The sequence below is a fragment of the Lynx rufus genome, unplaced genomic scaffold, assembly GCF_022079265.1.
Source record: "Lynx rufus isolate CCGP_SWC_20201006 ecotype Redwood Valley unplaced genomic scaffold, mLynRuf1.p SCAF_18, whole genome shotgun sequence".
NCBI lineage: Eukaryota > Metazoa > Chordata > Mammalia > Carnivora > Felidae > Lynx > Lynx rufus.
Genome location: NW_025814832.1, coordinates 13410985 through 13427661, shown reverse-complemented (window position 1 = coordinate 13427661; position 16677 = coordinate 13410985). Strand labels below are relative to the sequence as shown.

The following is a 16677-nucleotide window of genomic DNA, read 5'->3' as shown; positions in this document are numbered from 1 at the left end:
TGACTTAAGATAGGGACTGGAGCAGGTGGGGTGGAAATAGATTTCTTTGCGTGCTGAATGAAAGGAAGAAGGAATTACACCTTGGTTTTTTGCAAGCGGCTGGTTTCTATCCCCTTTCAGTCCCTCATAGTGGGCTCTGAGGTACGGGCACACACATACCTGGGAAGACTCTGGGAGCCTACCCCAAGCCAAGATGTGGTGACCTGCAATTTCTCTTCTTCCAAGGTACACTTGCCTGGGACTGAGAGGATCTTAACCGTCCACCCCGGGAGCTCTGGACCCCAAAGCTGCCACTTGGAACAGCAAGGTGTGCTTGAATGTTATACTTGTCTGGTCTGGCTTGAGACCTTTATCTCCAGCTTGCACCTGCTCCCAGGCCCCCTGCCATCATACACACACAGCACAGCTAGTTTTGGTTAGGGAATGAGTCATGGACTTTACTCTTGGGCTGGCCACCAGCAGCCATCCAGGCACTAACCACTGACTCCCACTCTTTATAGGTCACCCCCAAAGCACAGAGGCTACCCCGCAGCCACCACAGAATGGGGTGGGAGAGTGTGCCTTCAGAGCAGGCACCTGTACCTGGCCGTGAGGGGCCCTCAGGCTGCATAGACATGTCTGGGGCCCGGGTCCAGGCTGGAAGGGTGCACTGGACACTGGAACCTCTCAGCAGATAGGGGGCAGTGGAAGGAGGGGGCTGTGGGCCCGATGATGGTCCCAGTCTCCAAGACGCACTGGCTTCCCTGTTGGGCCAGGGGCCCTGGGATACATCAAGAGTTATCTACATATGGACAGAAAACAAGGCAGGTGACTACTGCATGAGCTCTGTTTTCCCTACTCGTTCTCTGGTCTCACCCTAACTTGGGAGTACAGACCATGTGCCAAGAGAGGGACAGGATGGGAAAGCAAAGAATAGACCCTGGAATTTCTGCATGGAAGTATCAGACTCCAAGAAAGCTTCCTTTGTTCCCTTCTTTGCCCACAAGCAAGCCAAGGAGCGTGTGGGGGATCTCTGAAGCCCCACTGGATTTCAGAGACCCTTGCCCTCATGCATGGCCATCCTGGCACTAGGGGGCGCTAACGGCAGGGCCAGGAGGGCAGGAGAGAGGAACACCCGCAGTAGCAAGGAAAGCAGGGGCTTCCTTAGGATCTGGACACCAAGCCTAAGCAAGAAAGCCCCAGATGAAGGAGCAGGAATGGCCACTAGTATAGGGAAGGCTGGCCCCCTTCCAGAGCTGGGGGACAGGCCCATAGCTCTTGATGCAAAGTTCTGACACATCCACGCTGCCAAGGAAACTGAGGAGACTGGAGCCCAGGACCAAGCACAGCACCCCCACTGCCTCTTGGCACTGGCCAAGGGCAACCCCCTCGGCAGCTCCAGGGGTCCCGCTCACACCTCATCCCATCATGTGACAGTGCAGGGACCGTTGCTAAAGGGACTTATGAGTTTGCCATTCTTAGGGGGCCAGATGTAGCCTGACCTGCCTGGCTCCCATTTTCTCTTCACCAGTTAGGCCTGGGGTAAGATGGGAGTGGGCAGGCTTCTCCCCTGCCCCCAGATCCCGGGTGGTCAAGCTCTGCCCAGTCGATCTCCTCCAGCCTCATCCCCCCTCTCCACTCGCACTGCCGCTGCCTGGTTAGGCCTGCACTTCCCACCTAGATAATTTCAAGAACTCCCTACTGGCCTCCTAACCTCCAGCACCCGCTGTCCATCCCACTTACCAAAGCCAGAATGGCTTGTCTACAGCACAAACCTCATCTCGCTTTTTCTCTGCTTAAAAACCTTTATCACTCCCAATAGTCCTCAGGATAAGGCCTAAACTCAGCACTACAAAAATGACCTTTCATGACCTGCCCCTGAGACCCCACCTCACCAATGCCACTCATTATTGGATTTGAAGCACCAAAGTAATGAACTTGTGCAGTTTTGGGATCTCTCCAAGTTGCCTCAGGCCCCTGGGTCTGTGCTGTTGCAATTTCCTTTGACTGAAAAACCCTTCCCAGGATCCCCAGGCCCCCAGAACACCTACTCATCTTCCAAAGGTTAGCACATGTGTCTACTCCTCCGTGAGCCTGTCCTGCTGTCCTGCAGAGCTGGCCAGGCCCCACTGTGCTCTGTACTTCCTTCTGCCCCAGGCCCTCTAACACTCTGTGCACCATCTGTTCACACTGTGTGTCCCCATCCAGGGGGAAAGCCTCTCAGGGACTGGGTCTGTGCCTTATCTCTGTATCCCTGATGCCAACCACTGGGCCTGGAAAAGAGTTGGTGCTCAGAAAACATTTCTTGAATGAATGATGTGGGAAGGGGAGTCGGGAGCTTCTTCTCAAGTATGGACTATCAGTGAAAGAGCCAGCGCCGGGCTGGACCTGGGCACTTTTCCATATGCCTTCCGTCAACCCCCTTTTCTCTTCTCACTGAGACAGGGCAATGAGTGTGTGCGGAAGAGCAAGTGGAGGAGGGCTGCACACAGGTTCCCCCACCTTCGAGTTACCCCGGCCGCCCAGCCCTAGGAGCAAGCGGCAAATGGAAATGTGTGGCCTTACCTTCCTCCATCCCGAACACCTGCTTTGTTACTGTTGGGTTGCTCACGGACGCTGGGCTGTTGGCATTGTTTTTTTTTTCCTTTTTTTTTCCCTTTTGAAAAGAAAAGCATTGAGGAATCTTTTTGGAAAAGATATGGACAACGATTGAGAAGTACACTGATCTCTGCAAGCAGGTGGAGGAGGAGTGAGGAGGTGTGGGGTGTCACGCTGGGAGGAGGGCAGGCTTGCAGCAAAGTCCTGCAGTCAAGGAGGGTAGTGACATGCACGTGTAGGGGGGTGAGGACCGGTCAGTCTTCAGGGTCCCAGATTTGGAACTGGTGTGACAGAGTGGAGACCCCCTTCGGCATGGGGGGGGTGGGGAGAGAGGAGCTGCACACAGAGCATGAGGGCAGCTGTGGGAAGGGGAGAGAAGGGTGCCAGGACACACCCCATGTGGGCAGGTTGCTAGAGGGAGAGGAGACAAAGGCAGGCTGCAGAGTTCTGGGGGACACCTCCAGACCTTTTGACTCAGGGGCCCAGCCTCTGGGCTGCTGCCCTCCTTCCCCATTCCCAAGTCCCCAGTTCTGGGCAGCTCTGCCAAAGTTGAGGTGAGCTCGTGGGGAGAGTCCACCAGCTACCTGCCAGGGCCGCAGAGGGGAGCTGGGGGCTCTGTCAAGTGGGGGGTGGTGGTGGCTAAGAAATCACTCCCAGCAGCCTCTCTGCTTAGAAGAATGCAGATTCTGGCCAGTGGGAAAATGCCAGCTCTAAGAGAGGTTGCTCCCCTGGCCTCAAAGCACAGTAGGGGATGAGGAATAGTTCCCAGACCAGTTGCTGGACTGAGAGAGAAGATAACTTATTGTGCCCTCACATCCTCCAGTGACCCTGTGTGCCGGGGAGTTGGGTGGTTGTCTCCCCATCTTACAGACGGCAAAACCAAGGAAGAGTAGGAGGTCACCGGCTCTAGGTATACAGTCTCCCCGAGAGAGAACTGGTGCCGGTTTGGCCCCAGGATGGAGATGTTGGCAACTCCAGGCATCACCGACTGGGTCCCAATGCCCACCGCTGGCTGTGCCCACCCATTCCCATACTGGCTCTCATTGGAGAATGGGCCTACTATCCACAGATGCCCCTTGATGCCATGACCAGGATGGGCAAGTCATGGGGGATAGGGGCACAATGGGATGAGCAGCAACTACAAGGGAGGTGCCTGGGCTCTCGCGAAATAAGTGAAGGAAAGGGAATGCTCAAGCCTCTTGTTGCTCCCATTCCACCTGGAGTCTGGCAAAATGCAAAGGTGTCAAAAGGGGCAGGGAGGTGGCTGCCCTTGTCAGGGAGAGCTACTCTGCTACCTGGTCATGTATGCAAAGGAGACCTAGGGAGGAGTCACGGTTAGTCTGTGTGAGGAGGCAGGAGTCTGGTTGGCTGCAAATGTCGGCCCGCCCGGGGTTGGGCCGTGCAGAATGAGGGAGTCTCTGTGGTAGTTCACTCCCTCATCCCACAGGAGGATACTGCAGCCCTTTTGCAAAGGTCCCCACTAAATGCCATGGTCTTTGTTCCCCCATTTCCTGGGAGGGGGCAAAACGCTGAGGACAGGTACTAGGTGAGACTTGTGGGGAGCTGGGGAAGCCCAGGTGGGCAGGGGATCCCAGTAGAAGGTTGGGAGTGAAGTCTCCCGACTTCGGGTCGAGAAGACAGTTGGGCTTTACCCTCTTCAGGCCTCTTCTAGGCAGGATGGCAGTGGGTCAGTTGGCCAATCAGAGACTCTGAGGGAAGCCCCTGAGGCTTCTGGTAGGTGGGGGGTAATTGTGGAAAGCTCAAGGCTCAGGACTCAGAGGGAGGCCTGTTTCTGGGATCCAGCAGGGTCAATGAGGGCAGTACCGCGCGCGCGCGCGTGTGTGTGTGTGTGTGTGTGTGTGTGTGTGTTTGGGAAGAGGGTGCCTGGGACCCCTGGTTCAGCCTCCAGGCAGCCCTGGCACTTCCTCCACCACAAAAGCAGCAGCATCTACCAGTGGCCCCTCTGCTGTGCTCAGCAGCCAGCTCTATTCTGTACACCTAGAGCCTCACGATGCTGCTCATTAAAGGGATTAGCAGAGCACTTTTATTGGGCCCTGGCTGCAGCCACACAGCTCAGTCCTAAGCTAACCACCCAGGAGGCTGGTGGGAGTAGGATTAGACCTTAGGGCAGAGTCTTACCCTGCACCCACAGCCTATCCACTCCTGGCAGTGGGAGGGGACAAGGCTCCCCCCACTGCCATCCCCACCCCACCCCCACCCCGCAGCCTCAGGGGCCTGAGAAGAGGGGAGGGGCAGTGTCTGGCCAGAGTGGGGAGGCAGTTTAGGGAAATGGTTAAGAGCACAGGCTCCGGCCTGCTGCCACCTGGGAGACTTTGGACAAGTTATTCAGCATCTCCTGTACCTCAGTTTCCTGTGCATGAGAACAACAATGTTTGTTTCATAGTGTGGTTGTAAGAATTTAATTAAATAATGTAATGCAGGTAGAGTCCATCACAAAGTGCTTAAAGCATCCATCCAGCAAATGTGAGTTACTATTATTGTTGCAATTGTATTAGTGATTGCGACTGTCCACAGGATCCTCTGGGTCCCTCTCGTCTTCCCCCTCCAGCAGGTGCCTCTGCCAAACAGGGCCCTAGCAGCTCGCCCTCCACTGGAGCTTGGGAAGGATTTTTTCTTTTTAATCAAGAAATGGCTTGCTGAGGAAGATGGCAGATATGTGTTTACACATTTCATTTCCCTCCTTGCCTCTTTGTAAATACCCTTTTCCAAGCTGGAAAATAAATTTCCAACCCTGCTGACATGCATTGATTTTTCCCTCCTGCGTCCACCTTCCCGTTCTTCCCTATCAGAAGGGCCTGTGGTTAAGCCCCTTGCCTGGGTTGGGCTCAGTGGCACCCCAGGGGCGTGGGTGGCCCCGGAACCCAGAACAGCCAGCCAAACTGCCCTACCCTGCCCACTGCCTGGCTCAGAGGAGGCCTGCAAACAGAAATATTCCAATCCCCTTCTTGGCTGGGAAGTGAGGTTGGGGTGGGCAGGAGGGGGTGGTGCTCTGACTGGGAAGTTAGAGATTTTCAGAACTTCTCTGGATGGGATATATGGAGAGGAGACCAGGGGACTACTGGACTGCTGCCAAGTTCAGCAGATGGATCCGAATGGGGTCTGCCTCAAGCAATCGACTTGGTCAGCCACGGCCTACCAACAGGCTGGGGACCAAGCAAACTGGGACTCAGAGAGAGAAGAGTTAAGCAGGTAGGGGTCTTGAATGCATCCTGTGGGGCTGAGCAGGACTGGCAGCCTCCTGATGGTGGAATCCAGAGAGATGACCTGGATGCCAACCAGGCAGCGGTGTAAGACAGCTTTGGGCTGCTTGTCTTACAACAGTCCTGGGTCTGGAAACTACTGCTCTCTCCTCCAGAGTGCAGCTGAGGGAGGCAGAGACAGAGAGGGAGTTGGTTACAAATGTTTCTAGAAACCCCAACAGCCCTGTCAGAGACCACTCTCTGGATTGGAGCCAGTCTCAGCACTGGCAATTTTGAGGAGGACGAAAGGGTAGCAGGTAAAGGAAGTGGCCTTGCTTTTCTCCACACTCAGAAATGCCCACCTTGGAGGCTGCTGCCTCCCCCATACCTTCCCTCTCCCCAGCCCTCTGCCAGGCCCACCCTGCCGTGTCGGGCTCCTCTCCTCCTCTGGCAACCCTACAGGCTGCAGGGCTGGCAGAGATGCCAAGAGACCGGCACGGACATCTTGGGAGGATGGGGCTGGGGGACACAGGTCACCCTCCCCTTTCCAGGTATGCTTGTAGAAGGAAGTAGGGCAGCTTCTTGAAGCTGAGGATGAAATGGCCCCTCCACATCCAGATAATAGGAGTCCTGGTTTGGGCTGATGGAATCTGGGAGTAGAGAAGAAACAGGGCTAATTCTGGCCTGGTTGCCTCCAGGCCTCACACCTATGCTGAGTGCAGAGCCCTGGCCCACTGATGTTACATACTTCTGGTGACCTGACTTCACACAGCCTGTGGGAAGGCAGGTGCGTCCTTCTTAGCTGGAGTCCTTTTCAACCCACAGGGCTCCCACAAATGTGCTTTCTCTCCCCCTTGCCCAGTTCTCGTCCCTGACCCCTGCAGGTACTGAGGCCCAGAAAGCCACAGAACAAGGCTAGGACCACATGGCCTGCTCTGCCCCCCCCCCCCCCCCCCCCAGTTTCAAACAATGAGAGTAAATATCTGGTGCTTTTGGCTCAGGAGATTACAAACTATTTCCCTTAGCCACTGGGGCCATGCATGTGCCTAATAACCTTAGGGTTTTGGGTGCAGGAGACCTGAAGTCTAGGGAAGACCTCAGATCCTCCCGGGCATCCACTGGCTCCTGGAAGATTGTGGTCAGTTGTGGAAAGTTGTGGAAAGGATGATGGTTGAGGAGACTAGGCAAGCAGACAGCCTCCGTCAAGGAAAAATGGGGAAAAGGCACATCACCTTTCTTCCTCATCGCCCTTTCCCTCCAGTAGCCAAAGAGGAAGGCTACTCATGACAGCAGGCCAGTGTGGCATTAATATCATGACGTGGAAGCATAGAGGTAGCTAGATTCACAAACTCCTGGTGGGCCCAGTAGGCAGAGGGGGGTGGCAGGAGCTGAGCATGCTGGAATGTTGGGGAAGGGAGAATAAAAGTAGAAAGAGCGGGGGAGGGAGGCCTGAGGAATGAGGAAGACTCAGGAGGGAGGATCCATGTTCAAAAGACCAGTCTCTTACCACATCCTGTGCCCCCTCTCTCCATTGGAACTGGCTGTGTGTGTGTGTGTGTGTGTGTGTGTGTGTATTGGGAGAGTGGAGAACAGAGCATCTGAGTTACAACAGAGCAGCTCATGGCCTGACCCCAGGTTCCTTCACAGCCTTTGAACAGCTGATGAGCTATGGCAGTATGTGGGGTATGAGCCAGAAGGTGTGCTGGTCTGGATGGGGGCTAGAGCCTTTCCCCAGGTCCCCCCAAATAATAGCCATGATGAGGCAACCAATCCCAGGTAGGGAAAGACTTGAACCTGAAATGCTGCCACACTCCAATCCCAGGAAACCCACATTACCTAAGCCTTCCTAAGTCTTGGCTTCAAAGCACAAGACAGCAGGATCCCCCACCCAGACCACCTGGACTAGTATCCCATGTTCAGGGACCCTCTCAGTACCACTATGTTACTATAACTTTAAATCCTGCCCTGTCACAACCTATTCTACATGGGGACAGCAAAGGCTGAGCGGACCTGGCTCATGTTTCCCTGTTTTTGAGGTATTTGGTAAATCTGGCTGAAGCCACACTCCGGGAACAGCTCTGCACTGAACCCCGCTATAGATGGCAGGAAGGAAGAGTAGGAGGCGGAGGGCTCACTCTTGCGCCAGTCCTGCCGCCCACGTGCTGAATGACCTGGGCGAGTCACTTCACTCCTTGTCTGCTTCAGCATCTGTCAGGGGGGTGGGGAGGGGCTGCTCTGGCAACCTCACTGGGTGTGTGAGGCTCTAAAGAGAAAGGAATGCGATGGGGCTCTCAGAAGCAGAACATTCACTGAACACGTGTAAGAGATCACTATTACTGCAGTGGTGTTTTGGCTGGAAAATCAGTGTTGCCATCTCTGGTGTTTCAGCAGGCTGAGACCCCTGGAGAAGGGCTCCCCATGCAAGAGGGCCTGGAAGGGCCTTTCTGGCTCCAGGTCACACACAATCTTGGGGGCCGAGCCTTGGTAGATGCCATCTAAGGTAGACTCAGGCCTGGGTAGTTCGGAGATGTGTCTTTGGTGGTAGAGAATGCCCCGCCAGGTGCTGGGACATGAGTTCTTTGTGTGTGTGTCTGCGTGTGGGGTAGGTGAGGGTGCTAATGAGGGCCCTGCAAACATGCCCACTCAGCATGGCTACCAGGACGACACAGCACTTGGAAACTCTCTAGTGGAACCGGTGCTTGGTACCTAGCCTTGACCTGCCTATCACCTACAGTCCAGCCTTGAAGCTCAGGAGACCCCACCGAGCTCCCAGGCAGGGTGTTCCCAAAGAGTAGCCCTCCAGGGCTAAGAGACAGCACAGGGGTCTGCAGACCACAGGAGAGACGCAGCTCCTTGAACCCTGCTGGCCTGAAGGGCCAGAGCCACATCTGGTTCTCATTCAAATGTCCAAACATAATTAAATTCTCTATGATGCAGCGGAAGAGTTTGGTAAGATGTGGCTTTCCCCCTTTCCATCAAGGTTAAGAAATCAGTCTCTCATCCCACCAGCCGGCCGACTCATTCTCCTCCCTGCCACTGGTCTGTCCCATTCTGCAAACCAGAGGTCTGTGCTCTGATCTGATTTCTAGAGCTGAAGGGGCTGGGCCGGCGGGGGCTACACGAAGCCTCTCTCCCCCACTGGCCCACTTACCCACCTGAGACGATTAACAGCTGAGGCCAAAGCAGCAGGCTGGCAACTGAGAAAGTTAGTATGCTGTGGGCTGGGTAGGGGTGAGGAGGCAGCTGTCTACCCAGGCTATGCCAGGACACACCCCTGTCCTCTCACTGACTAGAGGCGAGGATCCCCTCTTTGTAGTTCCTCACAGTGGGAAGCTCTTGAGAGTCTCCAAAGTCTCTGGCTTGGCCCTCTAGTCCCTCTGTGGGAAATGGAGCTTTCCACCATCAGGCAGGGTGAGGCAATCCCCCTGTACCTCTTAACTCTCAGCTTGCAGCCCAGGGACTGCGGCAAGGCGACACCCTGCCCCTGGCCCTCCTCCACACACAAAGGAGGGAGGCACGGGGAATGCTGGAGGAATGGAGAAGGCCACGAGCAGCGCTGAGCCCTCTCAAAGAATCCCTGGGATCTCTATGTCTCCCAGGATTGCTGGTTGTTTCTGGCATGTTGAGGCTCTGAACAGGGTCCAAGGTGCAGTCCTCAGAGGTGGAAGGTGGCCTGCTCAACAGGAAGGAGGCCCACTAATCTGAGGCTTCGATGCCTCTCCTAAGTCGCCTGTTCAGGACTTCCCCGAATTCAAGCAGAATTCCCCTAAACAGGCTGCCTTTTCTAGCTCCCCTTCCCAACCTGGTATCTTCTGTTTATGGCTTTTTTAGTTTTAAACTTAGGGATTTAAGACTTTCATGGTAATGGGTTCCATTCTACTTCCTCTGTGCCTATTTTTCTAATCTTTGTGGTATAGGCTTTACAAGAGTTTCTTTATAAGTTGGGATATTTTCCCTTTTGAAACAAGCTGTCCTGCAAGCTAATGACTTATAGTGGTTGTGCCCCAAAGACAAACAGGGGCTGGGAAGGGGATAACCAGGGTGGTGTAGGGGAGAATCTTCTAGATTAAACAGAGCTATATGGAGGGCCCTTTGAGACCCTGTGTCAGAGGGTCCTGTACTAGAGTCCTCACCATCATCTCTATCAGAGAACTAGGACCCTTTCAGGTTCATGTGGTGTTTCCATGCCAGAGAATGCTCATCCTGGGGACTGGTGTGCCTGTGCACACACGTACACACACACACACACACACACACACACACACACACACACATACACAATCCCAACATTGCTGACCTCGCTCTAAGTAGGAATAACTTTGTGTATCTTTTTCCAAATGGTAAACTTTCGTTTAGTAATGAATTTAATTAATTTCTTGGTGACATTAGTGCCAAGGCCATGAGTCTGGTGCCTTCATATCAGTGGAGAAGGTTTTAAGGAAACTTAAGCCAGTTGTCCTAGGCCAAGCCTAGCAAAGAGAATGACAGTGGGGCCAAGATCCCTACTGTCCCAGCCTGCGCTCTGGCACCCACACTCCATGGCTGCGGGAGGAGCACGAGTCTCAGTTAATTGCTGTGGTGCCACCCGTCCAGATGAAAAAGCGGGGTGGATGCCGGGTCTGCCTTTGTGCTCTGTTCACAGACTGGCTGCTGGTGCCGGGGCTCTATTCATTATTCAATTCAGCTAGCTCAGACCAGCCTTTCCATTTGCTCCTCCAGGAGGAATAACAAATCTAGAAATGCAATTCCACTTTGGTGTATTAAGATATTGATTTGCCTGTCGAGTGGAAGTGCATTTGTTCTGTCAGCCCTCCTGTGGGCAGGGAAGGGTTAACCAAATGTTTATCACAAGGCTGGCTTCAGAGTTGAAAGTAATGTGATCAGTAATGAATTTTGTGTTACATTAGGTTGTATAAATGGACAGACAAGCGCAGACAACAAGTGGCCAGGAGTCGGGGCTAATCTAATGATGTAAAAATAGAGACAGCACCAATTATACTAGGGGCCAGCTCCAGGCTCCTGCAGGGACTGCAAATGAATAGGTACAAATCAAATTACTCACTAATAGACGCACTACAAGAGGGGCAGTCAATGGTAAATGCATTAGAGCCTAGTGACCTCTCTGCTCTGCACAGCAGAATCCGAAAATTTGACTTCCATCTTAAAAGTGGGGGGCTGGGAACGAGGGTCTCAAAGAAACTCTTGTTGGGTGAAGAACAGCAACTACTTCCCATCCCAAACCAGTCTGTTGCCAGAAGGTACCTCCTGTCTGTGCTGACCTCCTGCCCTTGTTTCAATGCCTCCTGAAGCCTGAGCACCAGGGGGTAAAGGGGCAACTTCTTGAGGGACAAAGCCTTGCACGTAGGCAAAGACGGGAGGTTACATACCAACATACTTCACAGCCACGTGTCTCTCGGGGGTGGTGGTTTTTACTGCTACGTCAAGGGCTGTGTCTGTATTGAAAATAGAATATTTCTTTAAAGAGGATCACGAAATGGACCTTTGAGAGAGCAGCAAGAGCTGAAACCAAAGAGAGTAGGTATCAGAATCTGGTTTGACCATTGAGACCTCTGCAGGGGGTGTTTGTGGTCTGTTCCAAGGAAGAACACATGCAGGCTTTTACCTATATCTCTCACGAGCCTAAACCACTGCCATCCTTCCTTCTATTCCTCCTGCCCAGTGCTGCCTACCGAGTGCCCACATTCCTGCCTGCTGCACGGCCCTGGGGGCAGGAAAAGATGTGGAGGTAAACCCAGAACTTTGGGTGGCCCCTCAAGCATTCTTCCTCCTCTTGGGGTCCACGGAGGTAGAACCAGGCCTGAAGTTCAAAGCTGCTTGGCAGTGTGGCTGGACTGCTGAGAGAAGGATCATGGAGAACACGCTCAAAGGCATGAACTGTACACTCATATTCAGCTTTCCGTGGCTTAGGGATGAACAAAGTGTGAAATCAAAGAATCTCCAACCCTTCCGAGGACCCAGCCAGGCCCAGATGTAAGCAGGACCCCGGCAGGCTTAGCCCGCACTCTCCCAACCCACCTCTGAGGCCAGCACCAACGTACACATCAAAGTGGAGACGGCATGCTGGTCCCGGCCAACTGGAGCCCAGAGAGGATGGGAACATGCCAGTAGAATGAGCACAGGGAGGACACAGAATGGAAAAAGTCACCCTACACAAATGAAAAACCTGGATGTCGATTCTTCCCAAACCTAATTAAGCACACAGAGGAGTGGAATTGCAAGCTATCAAGCTATACTAAATAAGATGTTGGGGGAATTGGGGGAGGTCTGTGAAGCCTGGTGCTGGAGGATTCTGGCAGCAAACTAAAAAATTTATGCTTATGCAGTAGGCCCCGCAGTTGCCTGGGGGTAGGGTTGGGGTTCAAAGAGAAGTGGGCAAGGAGAAATCACCAAATGTCAGAGGTTAGACCACTCATTCTGGTACAGGTACTTGGAAATGTCTCATTCTGTTCAGTTCAATCAGATTGGCATGGCTTGGCCTTCTTGGTATAGTGAGGATCTGGATTCCGAAAGGGTCAGAGGGTCATTTCCAACTGTTATTTTTTGTGTGTTTGTGTGTATGTGTGTCTCTCCTCTGTTACCAGCCATCAAACATGGGGGGTGGTCCGTATACCTCAGACCATCTTCTGAGGAGGCAGAGGCAGGAGCAGAGGGAAAGATGGGTACTTAACGATCCATGACTGTGTTCAACTTTGTTTAGATCTCACACCTCACAGAGAGGTCAATGGTTAAAGGTGAATTCTCTGGCAGAGGAGGAAGAACAGAGAGAAATACTCCCTTTTGTTAACCATTTACCTATGTTAATGTCTCCAGAGGAGGGCCTTCATCTGGGGGTGCAGCCACCCTTCCCCACCCGCTTGTCCAAGCCTGTACATTTTCCACAGGGACTCCCGCCTCCAAGTTGGGGGCAATATCTGGAAAGGGGGCTCTGAAGGTTCACCAAAGAAGCCACACTGGCACTTCCTCCTTGTTGACAGGAAAACAGTGTGCTTTGGTTAAAGAATTCAAAGTAGACTTTGGGCAACTGAAAAATGCGCAGGGAAGCTTCTCAGCCCTAAGCTCCCATTATAGTTCTGCCTCTGCCTTGGACTTCTAGCAGTCTTGGGAGGAGAAGGAAGGGGGGACAGAGAGAAGTAGGAGAGAGGGAGAAAGGGAAGAATGGAGATGGGGGGGAGAGAGAGAGACAGAGAGAGAGAAAGAAAGAAAGAAAGAAAGAAGGAAGGAGGGAAGGAAGGAAGGAAGGAAGGAAGGAAGGAAGGAAGGAAGGAAGAAGCTGTTTACCTAGATTCAGATTTGATGACTGGCCAGAAACTAACAAGTGTGTCTTAAACACAGTAATTTTTCCCACTGCTCTGGCTGGCTTTCATTTACCTCTTAGGAGCCATAAAAACCCATGCAGTCATTCAACAAACATTCACTGGGGCTCAGCTTGGCTCCTGTCCCAGTGCTGGATGCTGGGCAATGAGGAGGTTGGTGGTTACAGGTAACAAATATGAATCAGACTCAGTCCAAGGAACCGGAATTAGGTTAAGACAAGCAGTATGGGCAGTATGGCTGAGGGAGCTGAAGGGACCACCAGAGCTGAGCCTTCCCCCAGTGGCACGTAGAAGGGAATCAGACACTGCTAGTTAAAGGGAAAGGCAACATACACGACTTGTCCAGGGCCAAGTGTCCAGTGAGTAGGTGGTTCAGAAGTTCAGAGGAGAAAGGGCATTTGGCTGCATAGTTAGGGAGGGCTTCACAGAGGGGTGAGATCGGAGCTTGGTCTAAAAAAGTGACTGGGCAGAGAGGGAGGGTGGAGGGTACTCTAACAGCTGAGTGAACAGCACATGTGTGGCAGACGATGGGATGGTTTTGACAGGTGAGCTTGTTTGCACGAAGGTGGTGGTGGTGAAGAAATATGAATAAGGGGTTACTGTGGGCAAGCAAGGGGGAGATCAGATTGGAAAGTAAGGTGAGGAAGTACGATAACACTTGAAATCTCACAGAAAGGAGCCGAGGCTGGAATGTGGGCCCTGGGCACTTGGCAAACAGGGAGACAGGAAGACAGAGCAGGCCCTGAAGGTGAGAGACCCCTTCCTCTTCTGGGGATCCCCTCTTATTCTGAGTAAAGGGTCGGGGGTCACTGAAATACCCTCTGACCAAGTGAGACTGATGGGATCTTAAATTCCTCCTAGTTATCTCTTTTTGTTTTTTCTTTCCCTTCCCTGTTCTCTTCTCCTCTCCTCTCCTCTCCTCTCCTCTCCTCTCCTCTCCTCTCCTCCCCTCCCCTGCCCTCCCCTCTCCCCTCCCTTTCCCTCCCCTCTCCTCCCTCCCTCCCTCCCTCCCTCCCTCCCTCCCTCTGTCTCTTTGAATTCTTGGGCAGTGTGAGCACAGTCTCATTATTTAATGTTCCTGGGCCTTAATTCACTTCTTGTGAGGTTGCATCTGATGCTTCTAAACCTCGGCCTTGCTTACTTTGTGGACGAGGTGAATGCATGGCATACAATGGAAACAATTTCAACAGACCTGTTTCTCTAGATCTCCTGAGTCAAGTTTATACAAAGTTACTTCTGTTTTGTGTAGATTCCAATTTCACAAATCTTTCTCATGAACAACTTTTATCATTTGCATACACATGTGCAACCTTATTTCCACTTCTCTAACCATGACTAAAATAACCAGTACCATAGGTCCTTGCCCAATATTGTTACCCATGGAGAACAGAAGCGCGCCCAGTTGGCTGATGGGTCACTAAAGGGCCCTCATTATCTTTACCTGGGGTAGAAATAAACATTCACAGTTGCGGGTGGGGGTGGGTTTGGAACCACAACTTGTGTGTGAAATCCCAGACAGAGAGTCACAGGTAGGACCCACAGGTGTGGGAGGACCCACAGGTGTGGGAGATCCCACCCAACCTTCACCTGCAAGCAAGGGTGTAGGCACATCTGGCCAGGACTGCAGCACCACCACCCGGTCTCAGAGGCCCTCCCTCCACCCTCGGAACAATGTCCTCTGTCCAGGAAACCCCTGTAAGGAGGTTTGGTCTGAACGCCAAGAACACCATAACCATGGTTGCCCGAGAATGCTATTGTCCATGGGAAAGACCCTTAATGAAATAACTATTCTAACACCAGAGTGAAGAAAACTCAGCTCAGCTAATTGCACTACTTTATAGAGGCTGGGCTTCCAGCACTTCCTTGACGTCTCATTTTGAGCCTATATCTTTTAGTTATGATCGGACTTCAAATCTTTAATCTTTCCTCTCTTGTGAGTTGGAGAGACGAACGTCCACCTGGTGGTGTTGGTGATTTATGTGGCTAGCATAGAGTCTGGAACACCGAGGCCATTTGGGAGGTGTGGCTGTTAACTGTTGAGAGGAGGAAGTGAGACGCCATACACAAAGTGCTCAGTACAGCAGTCCAGCGGCCAGGACCCAACACACATGGAGGGCAAACATTTACCACATTTACTGGTTTCCCTCGCCCATGGGATTAGAGAAGAATGGGAAAGAAACTTGCCCAAGGTCACAGGCTTCCCCCATTCCTTGATGAGGGTTTCTAAATGCCACTGAAAAGAAAAAAAAAATTACCCCCAATGGCAGTAATTGGACTCTCAGATTTGGCCTTTCCTACCAGTGGAAAATAGCTAGGGACAGGCACTCTGCCACCGAACTGAGGCACAGATAGCAATACCAACAATGCCACCACTGCCGGAGCCACCCGCCACCCCCAGTCCCAATGGCTGCTTCCTGCCACCCTCAGCAAGAGTGCTCGTGGCCTGCCGATGGCACTAGGCTCTATGTCTGGGTGCTCCTATGTCTCTGGGGACTTACTCTTTTCTCCCCACCCTCAACAGTCATGGCATCTGTTCATCCTGCTCTTCACATCCTACAAAGACCACAGCCTGTGGGCAGGGGACCAGTCTAGACTTCTGTTTGGTCCAGCTCTGCGAGGTGGGCCCCAGTGGGCAGGTGGGGATAGGAGCCAGAGAGGAACACCCCCACAGTTCACTGTTGCCTCCTCTGGAGCTTTCACCTCTCTGAGGGTAGGAACCATGCCTTACCTCTTCCCCACAGTGCCCAGCCTAGTGTGGAGAAACCAGCAGGTGTCTATAGAGAGCCTGCCTGTCCACTGCAACCATGGAAGAAGGTGCAGGCCCACCGAGGAGGTCGTTGAGAGAGACACAAGAAGCATTTTGTAAATGTACTGTAACGGGAGAAAAATTCCAGGGCCCAATTAGGTAAAGCAAAGGAAAGGACCTAAGCAACTGGCTAAGTTACCTGGATGAAAGTACTTGCCTGAGAGTAGGAGTGTCTAAAAGATAACAGAAGTAATTCACTGCCCCATGCCCGCAATTGTGGTCTGCCGATGGCACCCTGATCATGTGGCACCCTGAGATGGGACAGGGCTAATAGGGCCCCTACTGGAAATGCAGCCTTAGCATGAAAATGTTCTCAGCTGTCAGCAGTGGGGCGAGCAGGAGTTTCAAGACCCATTGGAAAAGCTAATCCTAGAGGAAGGATAGAAGGGCCAATGCTCTGGGTTATTTGTTTTGAGGTACATAACCGGTCAACTCCATTAACAATGGCTAACATTAATTATTTACATTAATTTCTATAGTCCTGAAATGAAAGATGGTTATTAGCATGAGGGTGCACATGTGCACACATGTGTATACACACACACACACACACACACACAGTGCTCTTAGTTCCTCTTTTGTAAAACATAGGTGATCATCAGGTATTTGTTGATTAACTTACTGAAACTTTCTTCTGACCATTTGAAAACTGTGTACAGGGGCGCCTGGGTGGCTCAGTCGGTTAAGCGTCCGACTTCGGCTCAGGTCATGATCTCACGGTCCGTGAGTTCGAGCCCCGTGTCGGACTCTGTGCTGACAG

The 16677-nt window shown here is 52.6% G+C and overlaps 1 protein-coding gene across 5 annotated transcripts in view; it reads right to left on the bottom strand.

The window, feature by feature from the left end:
- The window catches only part of BCAS3 (BCAS3 microtubule associated cell migration factor), a 616861-nt gene that overhangs the window by 1688 nt on the left and 598496 nt on the right, over nt 1-16677 (bottom strand). For 2 of the 5 annotated variants that reach the window (XM_047080915.1, XM_047080919.1), the window contains one exon: nt 11165-11230. The exons of 1 other annotated variant lie outside the window; for it this stretch is intronic. In XM_047080915.1, the coding sequence (XP_046936871.1) occupies nt 11165-11230 (66 nt within the window). Of the gene's footprint in view, nt 1-2544; nt 2636-11164; nt 11231-16677 lie in introns of all 5 variants that reach the window. 2 more of the 5 variants (XM_047080916.1, XM_047080918.1) reach the window with 2 other exon arrangements.